The 14,866-nt window shown below is 59.1% G+C and overlaps 4 protein-coding genes across 4 annotated transcripts, besides 1 other annotated feature; all 4 read left to right on the top strand.

Moving 5' to 3' along the window:
* Positions 1-645: 645 nt before the first annotated feature.
* Positions 646-1,953, top strand: LPMP_330560 (hypothetical protein; the record flags this gene model as incomplete). The annotated part of the gene is made up of 1 exon (XM_010703847.1): positions 646-1,953. One exon carries the CDS (start codon positions 646-648, stop codon positions 1,951-1,953), a length of 1,308 nt encoding a protein of 435 aa, XP_010702149.1.
* A 108-nt stretch (positions 1,954-2,061) lies between these two features.
* Positions 2,062-2,466: a repeat region.
* Positions 2,467-4,038: 1,572 nt separating this feature from the next.
* LPMP_330550 (hypothetical protein) lies at positions 4,039-4,647 on the top strand (the record flags this gene model as incomplete). The annotated part of the gene is made up of 1 exon (XM_010703846.1): positions 4,039-4,647. One exon carries the CDS (start codon positions 4,039-4,041, stop codon positions 4,645-4,647), a length of 609 nt encoding a protein of 202 aa, XP_010702148.1.
* Positions 4,648-6,696: 2,049 nt separating this feature from the next.
* LPMP_330540 (hypothetical protein) lies at positions 6,697-11,049 on the top strand (the record flags this gene model as incomplete). Its single annotated transcript, XM_010703845.1, has 1 exon — positions 6,697-11,049. The coding sequence occupies one exon, from the start codon at positions 6,697-6,699 to the stop codon at positions 11,047-11,049; it is 4,353 nt and encodes a 1,450-aa protein (XP_010702147.1).
* A 676-nt stretch (positions 11,050-11,725) lies between these two features.
* On the top strand, positions 11,726-12,775 carry LPMP_330530 (d-xylulose reductase, putative; the record flags this gene model as incomplete). Its single annotated transcript, XM_010703844.1, has 1 exon — positions 11,726-12,775. One exon carries the CDS (start codon positions 11,726-11,728, stop codon positions 12,773-12,775), a length of 1,050 nt encoding a protein of 349 aa, XP_010702146.1.
* Positions 12,776-14,866: the final 2,091 nt, after the last annotated feature.

Genomic DNA, 14,866 nt, shown 5'->3' with positions numbered 1-14,866 from the left:
GTCGTCTCATCGAGCAACTGGACGGGCTTCACAGGGATTTGGTTCGAGAGGCAAACGCTCCACCCCCTAGCGTGTAGTCGGTGTCCTTGCGGATGGAGGGGGGTGGCCCACCGAGATGCGCCGTACGGCTGCTACTTAGTGATTGTGACAGCACTACAGGATGCTGCAGAGTGACGGCGCGTCTGTGTTGCCGTGGGCTCGTGGAGGTTTCGCCGCTTGTACTCCGCCAGTCGTTGGACTGGTTAAATTGCTTTCACCGTCTTTATGAGCGTATTTTCCTCCCCGCCTCACTCCTCCTTCGCCCACTAACCTTTGCTTTGGGCATGCACACCCACACACACACATACAACCATGAACGCAACCCCACTCACCTTCTCTCTATTCCTAATGCCCCTCTCTGTGACACACACATGCACGCACCCCGTCCATGCGCGCAAAGAGCTCTGCCGCTGTCCCCCTTTGCAGAAGGGCGTGTACCTGCGGGTGCATTGCCCCCAAACGCAACCAAATCAGCAGCTGCAGCGAGAGCGAAAGGGAAGAAAGCAAAAAGCAAAAACAAAAAGTCACGAGTTGTTGATGATCGAAACTGGGACGCGAACATGCATGGTGTCTCTGCGGCGGTCTGCAGGGCTTCCCAGCAGAACAATGGCTGCTTACATGAGACTCGGTGGGCTCACCGTCTCTTTCATGGCATTGACTTCTGCATCGCTGACGACTTGGCGGCGAGGCTTGGCGTCGCGCCAAAGTGCTTTGTGCTCGTCGCTCGTCCCCTGCTGCTGCCGCACACCTCAGCGAACGGTGTTTGTGCGCTTCCAGCCCACCCCTAACGACGCGTGTTACAAGTTCTACGTCGATCACATGCAGTTTCTGCCGCCCCACGCGCACACCATGCTGTTCAACCGCACGAACAGCTACCTGTCTCCGCTTGCCCACGCGCTGCTGGAGGCGCTGCCGATGGTGGAGGAGGTCACGGTGGGTGCGTCCTTTGTGACGGTGAAGCGCGTGGAGATGGCGGATACGGAGGCCGCGGCGCGCTACTTTGCCATGACGTTCCACGGAGTGCAGCAGAGTAACGAGGCCGACGAGGCAGCCGCCGCGGCGCGGTCGCAGGCGCTGCAGCAGCACGCTGCCGACGCCATGAATGAGGACTGCGAGTCGGGTGGCGAGGCGGCAGCCCAGCCCTGTAGCGGGGATGCCGCACCTACCGCATCGTCTTTTTCGACTGCGGGCGCGTCCTTTGACATCGGCGGGTTCACCATTTCGTCGTCTTCACGCGACAATCAGATTGATGAGGCTGTCCTGCAGTCACTCATCGTCGCGACTGACTGGTCGGAGCTCAAGTTTCACGTAAGTGCACTGCTCACTGACCACATCTGCAGCGGCAATTCGCACGTTGACCCTAACGCCCCAAACCCCCACGCCGACACCGTCGCGGAGGCGGGTGACTCGGAGGTTGTGCTGATGATCAAGGAGCTTGTCGCCACCACAATCCGACCACAGTTGCAAGAGGATGGCGGTGACCTCCGCTTCGTCGGCTTTGATCCCGTCTTGGGCGATGTGCGTGTCGAGCTGCTTGGGGCGTGCCGCACTTGCAAGAATAGTAAGACAGCGCTAGTGGATCTGATCGAGCGCACCACACGACACTGGATACCTGAGGTAAAAGCCATCAAGGAAGTCTCGCGGATGACTTCCACCTTCGAGGAGTTGGCTGCACATCACAGTACAGCTGCCGCCGTCGGCGCGACCGGCTTCTCGTCTTCTTCATTGAAAGACCGACTTACAGAGGAGGTTGATGACGGTTTTCTGAATGCAAAGGGCAGAGTGCAGTTCTCGTCCTCACCGACGTTGGCGTCGGCGCGTGCTGCGTCAGGTGCGTACAAGATAGTGCGCGAGGTCCGGGCGTCCTCTGTCGGCGAAGCGACAACTACCTGCCCTGCTGCTGCGCCGTCATGAGGCTGGTGCTCTACTACTGGAGTTCGGCTTTTCTTTCTCCACCCTGACGGATGTTTTCTCGCTCGAATTCGACACTTTTTTCGCACCCCTCTTTATACGCCTCCCACCCCTCTCTCTGTGGGGAAGCCCGGCAGCCCCCGCCCTCTCCCTGCCCAATGCCGCGCCGCTTCTGGTGGTGACAGGGGGTCCAGCGCCCACGACGCAGGGATGTCAGGGCGGTGTATCGCTGCTGATGTCGGCGGCCGGGTCCTGGACGGCGCTGCATCGGAGCGGCCTGCGACTAGGAGCATGTTTGCGCCACCCGTATGGTGGGCGGGGTGCCGGCGCGATGTGGGGGCGTGGGGTGGGTGTGGAGTGGGGCAGGGGCCGTGTCGGGGTGGCTGGGCCGGCACATTGCTGTGGCGCGTGTCTCGCCCAGCTTCGCGTGACGCAATGGGCCTGCGACAGGCCGTGGAAGAGGGGGCCGGGTGCAGAGCGGAGTTTGAGCTCGTCTGTTGTATGACGGTGAATGGACACGCTTTGGAGAAGCGAAGCCTTTTGAGCCCCTGAGTAAAAAGCAACTGCAAAAACATGCAAGCCACTCCGTGGCAGCGATGGGAGCGGAAGCGCATGTACTCTGCACAGCTGATGCCGTCTCTGTGTGCGTAAGTGCGAGAAGAGGCTGAGGAGTAACGTATCGCGTTATTAGAGATTTTTGAGTGAGCGGCACGCGAGGCATCCACGCGATGGAACTCCCTCCCTCCCTTTGCACGCACATGTCTATCAACTCACTCCCCAAGTCGCCTATGTTAAACTTAGCTCATTCGATACTCCCTTCTTCTCTTTGGACTCACATCATTTTGAGCACACCTGTAGTTGTTCACTGTGGCCCTCACCCTCAGTTGTCTGTCCTTCTCACTGTGGACCCACCTCGCTGCTGAGCGGTGCTGCGTGCTTGTTTGCGTGACCGTTTCCCCCCTGTCGACCAAGGCAGCGGGGCTGATGGGTTACTGCTGTTTTGATGTGCGACGATCTGTAGAATATTGCGCGCGTAGTGCAGCGTCTGTTGCTCCTCTCTGGCATCTCTTGTGTTTTTGTGAGTGTGGGCGCCCGCCTGCTCTTCTCAGGCGGTGCAGCTGCCCACTGGTTGGCTCGACAAAGCTGAATGGGTGAGGTGCGGGGCTGCACATATCACTCTTTGCCCTGAGTGTTTCGCGTGCCTGCGCTGCACATCGAAGAAAACACAAATATCGCTGCTCAGCGTGTGAACCACAGACATAGTACCCTTCATATGCGTTTTGATAGACCAGCTGGGGATGAGGTGAAAAGGGGGGAGGATGACGGAGTGAAACGGAGTTGCGGGGGGCGGATTCACGCAGGGGGACTGAGGTGCACACGCACGTCGGTCTCTTCCACTCTCTCTTCCTTACTTTGCTTCTTCCTTCAATTCGCTTCTCCTTCGTCAGTGTCTTGAGAACATCACTCGTGCTGTTGTTGGGCCTCCCTCTTGTGGAAGAACATACACTCACACAACACGCATGCGAGCAGGACGTGCGCATGCGTACTGCGTGTGTGTGTGTGTGTAACTATGTGGACGTGCTTCTTTCTCATGTCAGCAGTGACGTAGCGCGCAGCGTATAGTTCTGCACTCTCCGAATAAGAACAATCAAGGCGAAGGAAAAAAGTGTTAGCCGCGTATCTCATGATGCTCAGTTTGAACGTGCGCATGCCATGCACCCCCGCTTCCCCCCTTTTGAGCTCAAGCAAGAACACTCCTTTTCCTCTTTGTCTTGCATACACGCCACTTGTGCCTTCGCTCCCCTGGACCAACATGTGGTCGCGGTGCGCTTCTCCTGCTATTACTGTCCTTACGTCTTTCTTCTTCGCACTCTTCCCCCAAGGGTGGCCTTCTCTCTTTCCCCATCCCCGCTTCGCTCTCACACAGGCGTCAAGCAGTGGTTGACGCAGCGCCTAGGATAAACTGGGGTGTCGTGCTGGCTGAAGCGCAGGTGACGTCAAGGCACTTCTGAGCAGCGCGCTTTTTGCGCGCGCACATCACCCAGGTTGAGCTCATCTTCGTTCTCACATACTTGCTTTGCAGTCTCGATGAGAGGGGTTGTGGCGGCGGAGCGCGAGACGTTCTTCCAGGCCTCTGTGCAAGATGGCGAGCCGTACCGGTGGACTGCACTGGACGCCTCCCTGGACATCAGTGGCACTCTTCGGTTGTCGCACCTGGTGTACCTTCCTCCGCCATCGTTGGAGGAGCTGAGAGTGTTTGAGGCGTCGCGAGACATCTCACCTGCTGTGACTGTGCATTCTGTTCGCGCGATCGTGCGCACGTTGACCGCCAACAAGAAGGTAGAGGAGTACGTGGTGGCGTGCTTCCCGCTAGATGTGCAGCGGTTGTCCAGCGCGCAAACCTTCACAATGCCGTCAATACAAGTCAACCAAAGCGGGGCCGCCGCCGCAGCTGCCAGGCCGCTGCCAAAGTACACCGTAGCCTCTCTGCTACCGCACCGGTACGACGCGGCGGCAGGTCTGTCGAGCACCTTTCTGTTGCCATGCCCGACAGACATCGTCACGCAGCTGAACATTCGCCTGGGGCTGGATGGGTTTACGGAGCTACGGGTTGATGGTCCAGGAACGGTGGTGTTCACGGGAGAGCAGCGGCTGACGATGGTTGGCCACCGACGACACGAATACACTCTTCGTTAAGCGCAGTGTCTCCGTTTCGCTGAATCAGGGGAGGGGGGAGGGGCGGGGCGGCGGTTAGTGTAACGGCAATGTCCTCTCCTCTTTTTCCCTGGTTTGCCTTCTTGAGAGGATTGAAGGTCAGCGACCCACAGGTGGTGGCGTGCTCTCCTACTCTGCCTACGGCGAGGCGCTTAAGAAAACAAAAGGCTCACGTAGCATAACAGAATAGGAGCGGGAAGGCTTTGCCTACGCTAATGCGTTCCCTTTCCCCCGACCCAGCAGGACCCAGCAGGACCCAGCAGGTTTGCAAACGCCTGGAAATCAAGGGGCAGAGGTAAAAGTATCGCAAGGCGACCACACCGCCTCCCGTGGCTCTCCGCGCGCCTGGCTCAGGTCAACCGCGCGCTATTTTGAACGGCTGACGAGCGCCATGGCGCCTTTGTATACGCACCGTGCGCATGGCGGCTAGTCGGAGCAGCAAGGAGCTCTGTCGACACCCACGACTGCAGTGAGTAGTGCGTGTGGACAGTGGTGATGCTGTCGGCGAAGTTGGGTCTACTCCGCCTTGTTGTATTTGTTTAGTGCTCATCCGCGTTCAATCACAGCGCTTGCGGAGCTGCTTGTATCCCGAGTAACTGCCATGCTAGAAGCCAACCCGCGCCTTTGCACCTTGTTGTTCCCCCCTTCTCCCTTCTCCGTTACTTGCTCGCTTCTCGCACCAGGTCGTCTCCAGGTCGTCGAGCACAGGCACACACGCGTGCGTGCGTCGGCCACTTTCTCTCATGGTGGACTGCCGCCACGCACGTCTTGTCCCGTTTCATTGGCACTGTAATTCCCTCTTCTCATCCACCTCTTTCCTCCAACATGCGGAATCATCTCATCTCTGCAGCCAACTTTTCAGAGGCGATTTTGCTCGCCTACCGCTTTACACAGTAGAGGCTTCTTCCGTTTCCTTGCGCCTTCTGCTCCACAGCAGTGGTGCCCCGAGCCTCCTTCGTGCCCTGCACGCTGCTGCAACTGCAGCTGCTGACCGCTGGTTTTTTTTTTTATTCTTCATATCACGTGCGCCTGCACTCGTAACGCGGAGGCGCCAAGTCTACCCCACCCTTAAACACTTTCGTTTTCACTCCTTATTCGTGTGTTAGTGCGTGTGTGACCGTGTGCTTTTCACTTGGTTCCTCCATGCGTGTCAGAGCCCTTTTCATCTGCTTGGCCTACTCATCGCAGAGACGAAGAAAGTGCTATCTTAACCCTTCACTTGAGGCCTGTGCACACCATCCTGGAGGAGGGACATCCACCTACCCCCCCCCTCCCCCCACGCACACACACACACACACGCACGCACGTGTATACGGACTTCGACGTTGCACTTGGTGAGGGCCACTCTCCAGCCGCGTACGACCACATTTTTTTTTTAATATTTGCTCTGACCCATTGCACGTACCGTATTTTCTTAGCTCCGTGTAGCTTAGAATGAGTGCTGCCCAGCCGCGATCCCTACATGGTCCGCCAAGCTCTGCATTATCGTCATTCTCTTGCGGGACCACGCCCGGCACTTCTGAAGTTCCGGCAGCTTCTGCCGCCACGGGCGATACGTCTCCTCTCGCCACACAGTGGCTCACGCCGTTATCTGCGTTGCAATTGCCGCATCACGCCGCCACCTCCGAGGCCTCCAGGGTGACGATGACTGCGCTTGCGGGACTTCAGCGACTGGAGGGAAATGCGTTTTCCCTGCGCCACATGTCGGCGCCGTGGTCCTCTGGCGCCGCAATCACCACTAACGGCTCGGCAACGAATGCGACGTCTTGTAACCGTCTCACTTCATTCTCGGAGGCTGGGGCGGCTGTGACGAGCGTGGCCATTTCAGCCTCACAGAGTACTCCGGATACATCATCGCGAGCGGGATGGCCAAGTCTTAACACACCTCCTGCTACAGCGATGATGATACCACGCCCGGTCACCGCTTCCACTCCTCACGCACGGCGCGACACCGGAGGAAGGTCGAGGCGAGAGAAGCAGGCGGCGCGACCAAGTCAGGCAGGAGGAGTCGGCGACGACTTGGGAATGCTGATGGCGTGGCCGCCAGCATCCTTGCAGCTGAAAGGGCGTAGTCGGTCTTTCTCCGAACACCTGCATATTTCACGACTGCCCCTGTACGGGGAACAATCAAGCGATGCGCAGAGCGGGTTCGAGGCAACCTACAACGCGCCTCTCGGCACCCTGGTCGACACGGTGGCACCGATTAGCCAACTAATACAACCCGTGTTTTATGGAGTCCACAACAGCGATTTCAGAAACAGCGGTGGGGCGCCCAAAACAGCGCTGCAACTGCACCCGTCCGAAGCCAGAGGCGTGTTACCACCGACACCCCAGCCGCGTGACGGCGACGGCGACAGTGCGTGGGTGTCCGCAGGTCAACAGTCGCCACCGGCTCTTGCCCCCCGCGGCGAAACGAATGTTTCAGCTAGGCTGCCCTCGGGACTCTCCTCATTGCCGCTGCCGATGTCTTCAAAAGCCCTGATGCCACCGCACCATAGGAGTCTTCACGCTGCAGCGGCACATGCGCCAACTTACGTCGCTGTCGACGGCGCGCTTGTGAATGCACAACTTTCGCTGCCTACACGGGCGGACGCTTTTTGCAGCCTGTTCCAACAGTACATGGATGCGCAGCGAGCGCTGAGGCCAAGCGTACGGCAGCGGCTGGATGGGGCCCCTGGGCAACTCACAGTACCACTAGACCTTCAGGAGCGGGTTCTCCGGCAGGTGCAGGACTTCGCTTTGCAGCTTGATGCTGCGGCTCATCCGCGCGTGCCACCCTACCAGCAGGCGCTCGTTACTTCTTTAGACCAAACCCCTGGCGAGGCGGCGGGAACAGGTCGCCCATATCAAGGTATGAGGTGCCCGCCACTGCTGTTGGCCCCTGCCGCGTACAAGGGCGACGAGGTGCCCTGGGATGCCATTTTCGACTACCTAGCCGGCCCTCCAACTGCAGCACACGCCACTCTGCGTGCCGTTGCCCCCGCGTCGCGGCGCCAACTCGAACAACTGGGGTGGCGATGGATGATCGCAAAGGTGGCTATGAGCGTCTGCCCGTTCATTCAGGCGAACAGCGCGGAGGGAAATGTGCGGGACGCGTACGTGCACTTGGATGGGCAGGAGCGGCAGTACGTTGGGCGCGTACCAGTCGCACGCCGTACCCCACTGCCCCCAGTGTACCAGTCGGCGTTGGCCACGAGCGAGGGCCTGCTCGATGGGCATGCTCTGCTGGACTGCGAACGGCAATCGCTGCTGCTGGATTGGGCGTGGCGCGAAGGGTGGTTGCACCGCCTCGCCTGCTCCCACCATGCCTTTCTCTTACCTCGCCTTTCCGGTCGTTGCGCCATGCCCTCGCGCATTTGCGTAGACGGCGTGGACTGCGACGTGCTGCGACCAAAGCGAAATCGACTCGAGGCCGGTGGTGTTGGGGACAAGGGCGGATCGGGCGTGGCCTTTACGACCTCCCAAGGCGCGGAGGGTATCGGCGTACGTACGTTTTATGGCACGCAGCTGACACCACCCCCGCCGTCTATGCTAGAGAAGCGACCTACCGAGGCGCTTAGCGCAACACGGAAGCTACTGGACGATGCTGTAGGTGCAATCTCGCGAGAGTGGGCGCGTAGTGCAGGTGCATCGCGGTCTGAGCAGCTTCACGCCAAGCTGGCTTCTTCCTCGCGGTCCTATCACGCCCTCACCAGGTCGTCTGCCGTCACGGCGGCGGTATCCAGCTCCTTCACAAGCCCACCTCTGGAGACGGGGAGAGTCTGCCGTCTGGATCCAGTCACCGACCTTCAGCATCATCTGCACTATGGCCATGCTTCGCTACCTGTCCTTGTCGAGGATGTGAGCGGCACGGCACACCTGCTATGCACTAGCAACACTCGACTAGACACAGCAGAGGTGAAGGGGTGGATTAGTGCGTGGCTGCAGCACCGGCACCGTCTGCCTCGGCAGCCCATCCGCACCAGCGCCGCCAAGTTATTGTTTGTGGAGTTGCCGTCGGCACCGCTGCACACTGTGGGCGAGGAAGTCAGCGAACTCGACTACGTTGTGTGTACCACAGCGGCTGCCACCGGCTCTTCTCCAGAGGTAGGGCTCGGCAGAGCGTGGCACTCCGACGACTCCAGACCCGGAGAAGAGGATGGGGCAGCACGAAGCCGACTTCTCTTCTCTGACGCTGTGACTTCGCCGAAGGGTGACGAGGAGGAGGAGGGCCACAGAGCGGCAATGCCGGAGCTGGTCTTTATCAAGGACGGATTGAGGGATCGTGCACACATGGCCAGCGCTGAAGGGCTTGTGTGCGATGTTGCCGTCGATGAGGCCGGACACGCGGGCCACGGTGCTGTCGCGGAAGATCGCTTTCGCATGCTCCTGCCGAAGTGGCGCCACAAGCGGCGTGGTATGGTGCACAGCATGAACAATGTAGACCTGCCGTGGCCGATGCTTGGAAGCGCGTCAGGCCAGCAGCCTCGACCCCTCGCGCTACACCTGACGGAGCAGCACATACCGTGGCTAGCGCATCAGCTGTGCCCCGACAGCGAGGGCGGCGGACTTGTGGACTTGCAGGAGCTTCATCTTTGCGTGACGGAGTCGCTGCTGCCGCCAGGATGGGCGGCTGCATGGCGGTGGTGCATGAGTGTGCTGCGCGATCGCAAGAATCTGCTTGTTCTGAGTCTGGCCACGAGGCCATGTGCATCGCTGATGGCCGAGGGAGTAGCATCGGATATACATATCGATTGCAAGCCATACGACACGACTGAGGTCATCGGGAGGCTGAGTACGTTCACTGCCACTATGCTCGCAGCGCCACTGCAGGTGTTGAGCCTCCAAGGCGCCTTGGCAGACGCTGTCGCGCCGCTTTTTTGGGATGTGAGCCGTGGCGCGCCGACGGAGGTCGGCGGGGATGGAGCACCACCGTCACTGGAGCGCCTGCAGGAGCTTTATGTGAGCGTTCGCAGCGATCAGAGTGATGGCAGTAGCCTCCGTTCTGGTGGACTCGGCGACGTCTATATCACCACCGCTGTGTATCCGTTACTGCAGGTACTCTGGCTCGACACGCCGCGCCTACACCACATTTACTTCGACCACTTGCTTGTGTTGCGAGAGCTGCATCTCATCTCTGACACGCCACTTGCCTGCTCCGCTCTACGCGGAGTGGAGCTACTTCCTCATCTGGAGGTGGTTCACTTGGAGAGGGCGGTTATCGACGACTGCTCTTTCTTTGGCAAGTGCCCCGCTCTACGCGAACTTCTGCTGCATGCCTGCCGACTGTCACCTCTCCTGCTGTCTTCGTCGTTGGTGCTGGGGCCGGATAGCGGCAACGGAGGCTTTGAGGGGCTGGACGGCGTTGAGAGGGCGCCACGGCTGGAGACCTTGTCGCTCTGTTACACGGAGGGGGTGAGGAACTTGCAGAACTTTGCTCGCTGTTGCAGCTTACGCCGTATATTTCTCACCCGATGCAACGGCATCAGCTCCAGCTCCGTCGCGGGGATAGAGCTTCTGCCTCACCTTGAGCTGCTGGCGATGGAGTACACACGAGTAACCAGTCTCTCGCATTTTGCGGCTACCCCGGCGCTGCGCGTACTGCGGGTGGATGGCTGCAAGCGTGTGCTGCGCTCCTCAGTGATGGGTCTGGAGACCGCCGCCCTTCTCACGGAGCTGTCGTTGCAGAACACGAACGTCTCGACCGTCGCCAACCTTGGTGGGGGGTGCCGTGCACTCCGCTCACTGGACTTGAGTGGCTGCCGGTATCTCGACGCCGATGGCCTCCAAGGCATTCAGGCCCTGCCTCAGCTGGAGGTCCTCTCCCTCTCTCATACGCCTGTCACGGACGTCAACTTCCTCGCCGACTGCGTGAGGCTAACGACGCTCTACTTAGAAGGGTGCACGGAGCTACTGCCCAGCTCTTTGGAGGGTCTCCAGGGTGCACCAAGGCTCCGCAAGATTGTGGCGAACGGGTGCCCTACCCTAACCCGAGTGGGGCATCTTGGCAAGTGCGCCGCCCTCGAAGTCCTTGCCGTTGCCGGTGCCACTGCGCTCACCGCAGAGGGTCTGCAGGGGATCGAGCAGGGCCGCCACATCCAATACCTGGACCTCTCTTTCACTGCGGTCCACACGCTGCACTTCTTGATGGGCGGCTGCCGAGCCTTGAGCTACCTCTCCGTGAAGGCGTGCCAGAGAATCACCAGCTTGTGCGCGCTGTACGGACTAGAGAAGCTTCCGCGGCTCCAGACGCTGAACATGGAGAGCTTGGATGTACACGGTCGCCTGGATTTCCTGGCGACGTCCACCTCTCTTCGCTATGTCTCATACGCCGGGTGCACGAAGCTCTCCAGCGATGATGTGCAGGCGCTGCGTCGGTCGGGCGTGCACACAGCGATTCCGTAAGTCGTGCGAGGCGACACACACGAATGCGTACACCGAGGCACGAGCACCAGAAGGGGTACACGACGTGCTGCCCAGCCACACGACCCCCTGAAAGAAACAAATGGGCGTTGCCCTATGTGCACGCGAATGTCTGCGCCACCATTGAGACACACAAGTCCGCCTGCATGGGAAGGCCAATGACAACAGAAAGCGGACGGACATTGTGCGAGCGTGTCTGCGCAGCCGAGATGGATACTCGCGCTCCCCCCTCTCTCTCTTACACACAGGAGGCGTTCTACTTAGCAGATGTGGCTGTCAGTGCCTTGTGTGAGCGCTCGTCTGCTGTGCCATGTGCAGTGGCGTGCGCTCTCTGGCGTTCTGCCCCTTCACTGTTTGTGTTGCAGCACGCCTGGTTGGCCACTGCTGCGCTCTGCTCTGCCTTACATTACCTCGTCTCCCTCCACGTTCCTCATGGTGCCTGCCAACACGCACACTCCTCCCTCCCAGTTTAAAGGCCTAACTCTTGTCAGCCTGAGCGGCTCTTGCTCGTTTTCACATCGACGTTTTCTTACTCTTATTCGCTCCCATTTGTTACCCCCCCCCTATCCCCCCTCATCCTATACACATTTTCTCTTTCCCTCTTGCCCTCCTCCTCCTCTCCGCGCTTTCCACCGTTTACCGCCCCCCAAGAAAAAAAATGGTCCTCATGCAGAGCCTCGTGCTGGAGCGGAAGAGCGAGCTGGCGATCCGCGAGGTGGATGTATGCGACGAGCTCGGCCCCCACGACTGCCGAGTGAAGATCCACAGCGTGGGCATCTGTGGCAGTGACGTGCACTACTACGAGCACGGGCGCATTGGACCCTTTGTGGTGGAGAAGCCGATGATCCTTGGCCACGAGGCGTCCGGCACAGTTGTGGCGGTGGGCACAGATGTGAAGGAACTGAAGGCTGGCGACCGCGTTGCGCTGGAGCCCGGCATCCCGCGCTGGGACTCTGCGCAGACGCTGAGCGGGCTGTACAACCTGGATCCCGAGCTGACGTTCTTCGCAACGCCGCCGGTGCACGGGTGCATGTCGACGACCATCATCCACCCTGCCGCTCTGTGCTTCAAGCTGCCGGACAACGTGAGCTACGAGGAGGGCGCGCTGTGCGAGCCGATCGCTGTTGGCATGCACTCGGTGACGAAGGCTGGTGTCAAGCCGGGCGATGTGGGCCTCGTGATTGGATGCGGCACAATCGGGATCATGACGGCTCTGTCCGCGCTTACAGGCGGGTGCTCTGAAGTGATTGTCTGCGGGTCTCACGACGCGCGGCTGGAGATCACGCACCGCTATCCTGGCCTGCGCGCGGTGAACACTTCGAGGGCGGACGAACTGAAGCGTGTTGTGGCTGAGGCGACGGAGGGCAAGGGCTGCGACGTTATATTCGAGTGTGGCGGTGCTGCATCCGCGTTCCCGCTGATCTACGAACACGCCGCGCCTGGCGCGACTTGCGTGCTGGTGGGGATGCCGATTGAGCCTGTGCCGTTTGACGTTGTGATGGCGCAGGCGAAGGAGATCACGTTCCAGACGGTGTTCCGCTACCGCAACGTGTACCCGCGCATCATCCGCTTGCTGAGCTCCGGCAAGATGGACGTGAAGCCGCTGATCAGCGCCACGTTCGCGTTCAAGGACAGCGTGAAGGCGTACGAGCGCGCGATGAACCGCGACCCGAAGGACATGAAGATTATGATTCAGATGGACAGCTAGCGATGCTGTTAGCTGCGCGGTGCTCGCCGACACCGACCCACTCCTTTTCTCCCCTTATTCATCCGCATTATGACTATGCTTCTGTGTTCGCTGAGCTTTCCTTTGCTTGCGCCACAGCCTTCTTTTTTCTTTCCTTGTCGTCTCCCTCTTCTTTTTTCCACCCCCTCCCCTCTTCTCTCGCTTGTGGAGCATGCAGGACAAGTGCTCTCACCCACCCTGCTCTCCTGGCATGTCGGCAGCAGCGGCATGCGCCTAAATTCCCGTCGCTGTGCGAGCGGAAAGAAAGTAACACTGTCTTGCTATTCTGCGCTGCGCTCTGCCGGACCCTCCTCCCCCCTCCCCCCTCCCCCACACGCTGGCGATTAGCCATTGGCTTTCATTGGTATCTTGCGAACTTCCGTACATGCCGCTTTCCACTTGTTCAGCAGCTTAGAGCGGTGCACCCACACCGCGTTGCAGAATATTTGCCTATTTGGTTCCGTCTTCTATGGTTCGCCCTTCGCGTATAGGTCGGCACTTGTGGCTGGTGCTGGGGCCGCACATGTGAAGTCGGAGGTGTAAAGTGCGAGAGGATCGGGGCTTTAGAGAGGTGGTGCAAAGGGCTGCCACCGATGTCGAACTCGTGACAGGCGGTATGGGGTGTCACTGTTGGCACTCAATCCAGGGGCTCTTTTTATTCTGCCTTTTTTTCTCTGATGGGATGGCCCGTTATTCTGAGCCCGTCGATAACGTAGCGACTGCTGTTGTGTACCCCTGCGTATGTGTGTGTGTGTGTGGGGGGGGGGGCGCATTCGTTTAGAATGGGCACATGTAGAGCCGTTGGCGACGCCAACGGTGCATCTTTGTTTCTGCGGGCAGTGCCCGGTGCGTTTTTCTTCTCTTTCTTCTGTGTGGTTGCGTAGTCGTCACAGCAACGTGACCGATGGATGCGTGGGTTGCTTCTGCATAGCGGGGGCGGCGTATGCACATATCTAAGAAGGGCTGTGCGAAGGCGAACCCACTGGCAGGTAGGAGGAGTGAAGCACACCGTCACTGTGCGCATTGTCTGCCTTCACATTTGATGTGGTCTCTTTCTCGTGTGTGTGTGTGTGTGTGTGTGTCAGTCTGAGCTGCCCTTTAGCCCTCACAGGATGTCAGCAGTGCGGACTCTCTTTCATCCCCTCCCTCTCCTTTTCATGTTCAACATATTTTTCGTTCCGCAGTTTATCATCACCTCATGTGGCTCCTTTTTTTTTCCTTTCCCTCTTGTGAAACTTGTGCGAATGAGGAATCCTTTCCATTCCTCATATCCACTGCCTCCCCCCCTCCCTCTCTCTCTTCACCCGTCTTCTACGCGCTTGATGGAGCACCGGGCACGCCATAACTCCCTCCCCCCACACTCACACGAAATCAAAAAAAAAACACAGGGCAATGGAGTACAGTGGCACAGCAGCATATCTTCAATGAAACCGGCAGGTGCATGTAAATCTGCAGTTACATGTGACCCAGCCGAGCAGCGATTTCATCCGAAGGCAGGGCAGCGGAGCTCAAGGAAAAACAGTGCGAAGGGACCTGATAAAGGATCAAAAGTGAGGCGTAGAGCACTAGTGGCAGTCTGCTCCACGGTGAGCCCCCTTTTTCCCCTTGAAGGGGTGCACAAGCCGCAGTTTTCTCCCTACCAGGTCTGGTGGCAGTGCTGTTCCTCCCCTCGGTCTCCCGCACCTGGACTGCCGCTGCGCAGTTGGATGGCGCTGACTACGTTCTTGCTTGGTGCCTTACGCAAGGTGAGTGTGAAGTCGTCATCTTTGCACTCGTGGCCGTGAAGCCCAGGCCGGAGACTCTGTGGGGTGCGGTCACAGCATACATGTGTGTGCACTCTTTATCATACGTAGGTGCATGAGCGCACCTGCCTTCTCCACCGCGTCACTTCCCTTCTCCTCATCCATTTTGTTCTCTTCTCTCATCTGCGGAAAAACCTGCGAACTGCTGTCTCGTCTTCACAGCTGACCTACCACCCCCCTCTCAACCTCTGATTAGTGCACACAACCTAAGTCTGCCACTTCTTGCCCCCCCCAAAAAAAATGGCCCTCATGCAGAGCCTCGTGCTGGAGA

The sequence above is a fragment of the Leishmania panamensis genome (assembly GCF_000755165.1).
Source record: "Leishmania panamensis strain MHOM/PA/94/PSC-1 chromosome 33 sequence".
Classification (NCBI taxonomy): Eukaryota; Euglenozoa; class Kinetoplastea; order Trypanosomatida; family Trypanosomatidae; genus Leishmania; species Leishmania panamensis.
Note: the sequence above shows the minus strand (reverse complement) of the source record. Positions and strands in the feature narration are given on the sequence as shown.